Source organism: Lottia gigantea (genome assembly GCF_000327385.1).
Source record: "Lottia gigantea unplaced genomic scaffold LOTGIsca_110, whole genome shotgun sequence".
NCBI classification, from domain to species: domain Eukaryota; kingdom Metazoa; phylum Mollusca; class Gastropoda; family Lottiidae; genus Lottia; species Lottia gigantea.
The window spans coordinates 727,608-736,604 of record NW_008707002.1 but is presented as its reverse complement, the minus strand read 5'-3'; the positions used below and the strand labels follow the sequence as shown (position 1 = coordinate 736,604).

General features: G+C 34.5%; 3 protein-coding genes across 3 annotated transcripts in view; 1 reads left to right on the top strand and 2 right to left on the bottom strand.

Annotated features, from left to right (window-relative positions):
* Window positions 1-1,598, bottom strand: part of LOTGIDRAFT_171169 (hypothetical protein) — a gene marked incomplete at both ends in the record, with an annotated part of 12,951 nt that extends 11,353 nt beyond the window's left edge. Inside the window, one exon of the mRNA XM_009047352.1 lies at window positions 1,475-1,598. Within this exon, the coding sequence (XP_009045600.1) occupies window positions 1,475-1,598 (124 nt within the window). The remainder of the gene's footprint in view (window positions 1-1,474) is intronic.
* Window positions 1,599-4,054: 2,456 nt separating this feature from the next.
* LOTGIDRAFT_136872 (hypothetical protein) lies at window positions 4,055-4,273 on the top strand (the record flags this gene model as incomplete). The annotated part of the gene is made up of 1 exon (XM_009047351.1): window positions 4,055-4,273. One exon carries the CDS (start codon window positions 4,055-4,057, stop codon window positions 4,271-4,273), a length of 219 nt encoding a protein of 72 aa, XP_009045599.1.
* Window positions 4,274-6,407: 2,134 nt separating this feature from the next.
* LOTGIDRAFT_136871 (hypothetical protein) lies at window positions 6,408-8,205 on the bottom strand (the record flags this gene model as incomplete). Its single annotated transcript, XM_009047350.1, has 2 exons — window positions 6,408-6,606; window positions 7,952-8,205. 2 exons carry the CDS (start codon window positions 8,203-8,205, stop codon window positions 6,408-6,410), a joined length of 453 nt encoding a protein of 150 aa, XP_009045598.1.
* Between the last annotated feature and the right edge of the window lie 792 nt (window positions 8,206-8,997).

Sequence of the window (8,997 nt, the reverse complement as noted above, 5' to 3'; positions counted from 1 at the left end):
GGGGGGGGGGGGGGGGGAGGGGATCGGGGACTAACTATCTGAGTTGAAATTCTAAATGCAGGAGCTCTACGGAAGCACGAAAGTCGCAAACCTCCCATGGAGCGTCGCAATTTCTGCGCCTTCCAACAATCTTAAAATTAACCCATCCTTTGCTATTATAGAAACACTGTTGTGTTTATGATTTGTTTATTTTATATCATATTCATATATCAAGACGTATAGTGTTAGCCCTAATAATTGTAAAACCCTCACCCCCTACTGCCCACTTCCCAACCTCCTCAAAATTAACCCATTCTTCAGGGCTGTCCCTAGCTTATATAGTAACACCGTTGTGTTTATGATTTGTTTATTCTATATCATATACTAATCAAGACGTATATTGTTAGCTCCATTGTTTACCGACCCTCTAATCCTAGAAATTGTTCAAATTAATTCATTGATTATTAATATTATAGTAGATACCTGACACCCTTTAATTTATACCCACAAACCGATCTTAGATTAAAAATATATAGTCACTAATAACTCATTCTGATTATATATAACATAGTCACAGTTATATTTATATTCCAGATAAGAGTAGGCGTGGTAAGGTTAATATACGACTTACCCCCACTGAGGTTTTTTTCAATCTGATTAAAATGCAAAACTGGATAGCTTTCTGTGGGTGATTCGACTTACCATCCATGATCTGACGAAATTTTTATACATCTTATGTTCTGTATCAAATTATTAGAGATGAATTTGTGATTAAGACACTAAAACGAATGTTAGAATTATTTACTATGAAATATTGTTACTGGTAATCCGAACCCGGGGTGTGGGAACCCACAATTCACCCCGATCTCATATTCTGTTTATACTTATACATGTACCAATATATCATAAATATTAATTAGTTCGATAAGCCAAGGTTCTCAGTTCTTAATGTTCAACAAAATCAACTTTAGTTTATTAAACTTCGTGTTTAAACAATATCTTCTACCCAATAAATAAAAATTAGTTTTGATACAAACTAGCCCCTTGAACAATAGAGGGTACTTATTTTTATTCGACATTGCTGGTGGTTTTAATTAATTTATGTTAATGAAGTTATGAATATTCATATATTAGCTGATGATATATTCAATACAAAGATTGTTTTCTTCGTCTTAGTTTAATATTTCTATGTCCAATGGTAGAACTATATCGTGATACGATTTACACTTATATTAGGGCTGATCTAAGATCCCAATTTAAGAAATTTTAATCAAATAACGTTTTATTATTGGTTTATTTAGTAGAGAATTCCATAATTTGAACATGTAAAAGTAAGAAACTGTTTGTGCAATCCAATAATCAATTACATGTATAGTCATCACCCAGCCTCAATAAATGTAGACTTTTACTCCAGATGGTAACATAAAGGAACTGCTAGTATCTTATTGGACAGCAATAGGTTTTAGACACATTCTTTGGCTATTTTCCTACTTACCTGTCATAAGTAAACAGCTACTTAGATCGACCAGACCCCGAAATGCTGCAATATACAGAGCCACGGTGCCACGTTCTTTAATGATGCTTTCCACTTGCTGTCTTTCTGATTTCTCGGTCGCCATGTTGTCGTCTGCTCGGATGGCGCCATTTTTAATCACCTCATCCACACGGTTGTTAATGGTCATCGTACAGTTCCACCCAGCTTTCAAACAGCTGCGTTCTAAGAATATATCCGTCCCAAACATTCTGATCTAGCAGAAGACAATGTTCCTCGTGCATGTATTGACCATCCGAGTTGTGCAGACGGTATATTTGCGCGGGAATTCCAGCCTCCAGTTCCAGACGACATCTGATTTCACGGATTGTGGTTCCATGCTGAACGTTTCGTAACGTGCAGACGTTATTGGTGGAAGGGAGGATGACGAACAGTGTAAACTGCATGCTAAAGATGAGTTACAGAGTGTGGTAAGAGAATGTCATATCACGATTAACATCAAGATGTAGGTTGCTTTTCCAACTGTTTCAGAAGACAGATCATCATTAAATTGACCTGAAAACCAAGATGTAAGCAATACTTTAGTTGCTGTCCCGAAAATACCTTGTGTTTGAGACTATACATGTATTTGGCACCCTGACGACTACTAACACATTATATCCCTTATCGCCCATTTCACAGTGCAGTCCTTCTTCAATAGTCTCCACAAGATGGTCTATGTGGTCATGCTGACCACAGAAAATTGTCATTGTACCAAATACGAACTGTTAGCTAGTTGGACACGAGAGTTTGGTATGTTCTAGTCCCATTCTGACCACAGAAAACTGTCATTGTATCAAGCAATTTTCTAGCTAGTTGGACATGATAGTTTGGTATTCTGACAACATTAAGGTTTATCTGAGTAAAAAGGTTACTAAGAATAGAAAGGTTACCCTCACCTGTTCCACTGCCAATATGTTAGATTGACAAAATCCATGATAATTCCCAGCTAATCCTTTGTACACGTGATCTAATCTCTTTATCCGAGTTATCAACAGATTGATTTACTGGTTTATTATCGTCGGCCCACTCGCTACCGTTCGATAAATACGTTTACTGTTCAATCATTCGAAAATTCGCCGACATTTCCATAGAAGTTTAAGTCGATTATATATCCGAAACTTGCGTCTGTTGTCCACAAGATAAACTTTTCGAAAGACAAATCAGGTCTTAAATGCCACTACTATCATAATTATCACTATTTCTATTTCACACAACGTTTCGACAAGAACACACTTGTTGTTATCAAAGTACAAAACACAACACTGTTATTTTTACAACGTTTCGACAAGATTACACTTGTTACCAAGTTGATAAAACAATCACACTTAATAGACTGCGACCTTTATATTCTGTTGTTACAACGTTTCGACAGAATTACACTTCAATCACAGTCTTCATTAGACATTTCTCAAAACATTTCCATAAAATGTCGGGTAAGAGATCTATTTTACTGCTTTCAGAATATTCACAAATTATGCAGTAAATCGTCCATTATGATATTAGCGAACAAATCACATGTATTGATCAAACTTCAATAAGAGTTATCGATTAATAACCAATCACACAAATCAATAGAAATCATAGACTTTATAACTTTCTTACTAAATAGAGTATATTATCATATTATATCCCTCACAATACCTCCACATACACCGGGCCGATAATACCCCGATATACAGACCCTAGTAACATGACCCATTATGTTATCATGGCGTCCTTAACAACCGTTAAAGATACACTGTGTCCCTTTTTGTTAAGATGAAATCAAATAGCACACACTTGACTTGACAAAACCATCGTAGTCAATCAGCTATGAGACAGCGTGCTTGGTACAATGACAGTTTTCTGTGGTCGTAGTCCACACCAAATTGTGTCCAACTGGTTAACGGATTGTGTGGTACAATGGCAGTATTCTTAGTTGAATATAACCCCGAGTACGGTAATGTGATGTCTGGTGTTTTTATACTAACAATAGTACATCAGTCAATACCTCGAATAAGGTGAGGTCTGGTGTTCTACTACTGATAATAAGGGGAGGAAAGCCTTACAACATTGACATTTTATTGGACTCAACTAAATATTATTCCCTTGTGTTCTGTAGTCTATATGTTGCCTAAATTACATTGTGATAGTCTCCCTTTAATCATCTTAATCGAGTGGTTATCATCACATCACAATATAACAAGTTTGGATGGTCATCACATCATCATGTGATGTGGTAATCCCTCGTGCGATATCACGTGTGATAATCTCACATATGATTTAATACCCTATCATGCCATGTGATTACCCGACTCCAAACATGATAATCCACCATTCAATGTAATAATCCATCATGTGATGTGGCAATCTATCATGTGATGTGGTAATCTATCATGCGATGTGATAATCCATCATTACAATACCACATAAAAGCTACTGTGAAATATCACATTAAAGCTGTCAAGTAATACCACATTAAAGCTATCATGTAAAAATCATATTAAAGCTATCATGAATTGCCACATTAAAGCTACGATAAAATATCACTTAAAAGCTACCATGAAACAACATATTAAAGCTATCATGAAATATCACATTAAAGTTATCGTGAAATATCACATGATATACCGTTGCATGGGCCATTTGATGGTAGCTTTAATGGACCATTACGCTACAGCTTTAATGGGCTATTACAAGATAGCTTTAATAGGCCATTACACGATAGCTTTAATGGGCCATTCATGGAAGCTTAAATGGACCATTTCATGTAAGCTTTAATAGGCCATTTCAAGGTAGATTTAATGTGACATTTCATGGTAGCGTTACTGGGCCACATCATGTGATATTTCATGATAACGTTTATGAGCCATTTCATTGTAGTTTAAATGGTCCTTGACATGGTAGCTTTTGAGCTATTCCATGTGATATTTCATGGTAGCTGTATTGGACCATTTCATGTGATATTTCATGATAGCTTTTAAAGGCCATTCCATAGTAGTTTTAAAGGGCATTTTCATGGTAGCTTTAATGAGCCATTTCATGTGATATTTCATGGTAGCTTTAATGGGCCATTTCATGTGATATTTCATGGTAGCTTTAATGGGCCATTTCATGTGATATTTCATGGTAACTTTAATGGGCCACTTCGTGGTATATTTAAAGGACCATTTCATGGTAGCTTTAATGGGCCACTCAATGATCACTTTAATGGGCCATTCAATGTGATATTTCATGGTAGCTTTAATGTGATATTTCATAGTAGCTTTAAAGTAATATATCATGTTAGCTTTAATGTAATATATCATGGGACATTTCATGGTAGCTTTAATGAGCCACTTCTTGTAGTTTATTAATGGGGCATTTCATGATCGCTTTAATGGGCAATTTCGTGTGATATTTCATTGTAGCTTTAATGTAATATATCATATGATATTTCATGTGATATTTAATGGTAGGTCTAAAGTTACATTGCATAGTAGCTTTACTGTGATATGTCATGGGATATTTCATGGTAGCTTTAATGTGATATATCATGTGATACTTCACGGTAGCTTTAATGTGATATTCCTAGCAGCTTTAATGTGATATATCATGTGGTATTTCATGGTAGCTTTAATGTGATATATCATGGTAGCTTTAATGTGATATATCATGTGATATTTCATGGTTGCTTTAATGTGATATTTCACGTGATATTTCATGGTAGCTTAAATATGATATTCCATGGTAGCTTTAATGTGATATTCCATGGTAGCTTAAATGTGATATTCCATGGTAGCTTTAATGTGATATTCCATGGTATATTTCATGGTAGCTTAAATGTGATATTCCACGGTAGCTTAAATGTCATATTCAGTGGTAGCTTTAATGTGATATTCCATGGTAGCTTTAATGTGATATATCATGTGATATTTCATGGTAGTTTTAATGTGATATTCCATGGTAGCTTTAATGTGATATATCATGTGATATCCATGGTAGCTTTACTGTGATATTTCATGGTAGCTTTTTGTGATATTTCATGGTAGCTTAAATGTCATATTCCATATGATATTTCATGGTAGCTTTAATGTGATATATCATGTGATACTTTATGGTAGCTTTAATGTGATATTCCTAGCTGCTTTAATGTGAAATATTATGTGGTATTTCATGGTAGCTTTAATGTGATATATCATGTGATATTTCATAGAAGCTAAAATGTGATATATCATGGTAGCTTTAATGTGATATTTCCTGGTAACTTTAATGTAATATTTCATGTGATATTTATGATAGCTTTAATGTGATATATCATGTAATATTTCATGATACCTTAATTTGATATTTCATGTGATATTTCATGGTAGCTTCAATGTGATATTTCACGCGATATTTCATGGTAGCTTTAATGTGATATATCATGTGATATTTCATGGTAGCTTTAATGTGATATTCCATGGTAGCTTTAATGTGATATATCATGGTAGCTTTAATGTGATATTTCCTGGTAACTTTAATGTAATATTTCATGTGATATTTATGATAGCTTTAATGTGATATATCATGTAATATTTCATGATACCTTAATTTGATATTTCATGTGATATTTCATGGTAGCTTCAATGTGATATTTCACGCGATATTTCATGGTAGCTTTAACGTGATATTCCTAGCAACTTTAATGTGATATATCATGGTAGCTTTAATGTGATATATCATGTGATATTCCATGGTAGCTTTAATGTGATATTCCATGTGATATTTCATGGTAGCTTAAATGTGATATATCATGTGATATTTCATGGTAGCTTTAATGTGATATTCCATGTGATATTTCATGGTAGCTTCAATTTGATATTTCACGCGATATTTCATGGTAGCTTTAATGTGATATTCCTAGCATCTTTAATGTGATATATCATGTGATATTTCATGGTAGCTTTAATGTGATATTCCTAGCAGCTTTAATGTGATATATCATGTGGTATTTCATGGTAGCTTTAATGTGATATATCATGTGATATTTCATGGTAGCTTTAATGTGACATTTCATGTGATATGTCATGGTAGCTTTAATGTTATATATCAGGTGGTATTTCATGGTAGCTCTAATGTGATATTCATGGTAGCTTAATTGTGATATTTCATGGCAGCTTTAATGTGATATTTCATGGTAACTTAAATGTGATATATAATGTGATATTTCATGGCCGCTTTAATGTGATATTTCATGGTAGCTTTAATGTGATATCTCATGATAGCTTAAATTTGATATTCCATGGTAGCTTCAATGTGACATTTCATAGTAGCTTTAATGTGATATTTCACGCGATATTTCATGGTAGCTTTAACGTGATATTCCTAGCAACTTTAATGTGATATATCATGGTAGCTTTAATGTGATATATCATGTGATATTTCATGGTAGCTTTAATGTGATATTCCATGTGATATTTCATGTTAGCTTCAATGTGATATTTCACGCGATATTTCATGGTAGCTTTAACGTGATATTCCTAGCAACTTTAATGTGATATATCATGGTAGCTTTAATGTGATATATCATGTGATATTCCATGGTAGCTTTAATGTGATATTCCATGTGATATTTCATGGTAGCTTCAATGTGATAATTCACGCGATATTTCATGGTAGCTTTAATGTGATATTCCTAGCATCTTTAATGTGATATATCATGTGATATTTCATGGTAGCTTTAATGTGATATTCCTAGCAGCTTTAATGTGATATATCATGTGGTATTTCATGGTAGCTTTAATGTTATATATCAGGTGGTATTTCATGGTAGCTTTAATGTGATATTTCATGGTAGCTTAATTGTGATATTTCATGGTAGCTTTAATGTGATATTTCATGGTAGCTTAAATGTGATATTTCATAGTAGCTTTAATATGATATATAATGTGATATTTCATGGTCGCTTTAATGTGATATATCATGTGATATTTCATGGCCTCTTTAATGTGATATTTCATAGTAGCTGTACTGTGATATGTCATGGGATATTTCATGGTAGCTTTACTGTGATATTTCACGTGATATATCAGGGTAGCTTTAATATGATAATTCACGTGATATTTCATGGTAGCTTTAATGTGATATTTCATGGTAGCTTTAATGTGATATTTCACGCGATATTTCAGGGTAGCTTTAATGTGATATTTCATGTGATATTTCATGGTAGCTTAAATGTGATGTTTCATGGTAGCTTTAATGTGATATTTCACGTGATATTTCATGATAGCTTTAATGTGATATTTCATGGTAGCTTTAATGTGATATTTCACGTGATATTTCATGGTAGCTTTAATGTGATATTTCACGTGATATTTCATGGTAGCTTCAAAGTGATATTTCACGTGATATTTCATGGTAGCTTTAATGTGATATTTCATGGTAGCGTTAATGTGATATTTCATGGTAGCTTTAATGTGATATTTCACGTGATATTACATGGTAGCTTTAACGTGATAATTCACTTGGTATTTCATGGTAGCTTTAATGTGATATTTCACGTGATATTTCATGGTAGCTTTAACGTGGAAATTCACTTGGTATTTCATGGTAGCTTTAACGTGATATTTCATGGTAGCTTTAACGTGACATTTCACGTGATATTTCATGGTAGCTTTAAAGTGATATTTCACGTGATATTTCATGGTAGCTTTAATGTGATATTTCATGGTAGCTTTAATGTGATATTTCATGGTAGCATTAATGTGATATTTGATGATAGCTTTAACGTGATATTTCATGGTAGCTTCAATGTGATATTTCATGGTAGCTTCAATGTGATATTTCATGGTAGCTTCAATGTAATATTTCATGGTAGCTTTAACATCTTAGTGGTGATTACATCGCACGATGACCCATCTTAGTGGTGATTACATCGCACGATGACCCATCTTAGTGGTGATTACATCGCACGATGACCCATCTTAGTGGTGATTACATCGCACGATGACCCATCTTAGTGGTGATTACATCGCACGATGACCCATCTTAGTGGTGATTACATCGCACGATGACCCATCTTAGTGGTGATTACATCGCACGATGACCCATCTTAGTGGTGATTACATCGCACGATGACCCATCTTAGTGGTGATTACATCGCACGATGACCCATCTTAGTGGTGATTACATCGCACGATGACCCATCTTAGTGGTGATTACATCGCACGATGACCCATCTTAGTGGTGATTACATCGCACGATGACCCATCTTAGTGGTGATTACATCGCACGATGACCCATCTTAGTGGTGATTACATCGCACGATGACCCATCTTAGTGGTGATTACATCGCACGATGACCCATCTTAGTGGTGATTACATCGCACGATGACCCATCTTAGTGGTGATTACATCGCACGATGACCCATCTTAGTGGTGATTACATCGCACGATGACCCATCTTAGTGGTGATTACATCGCACGATGACCCATCTTAGTGGTGATTACATCGCACGATGACCCATCTTAGTGGTGATTACATC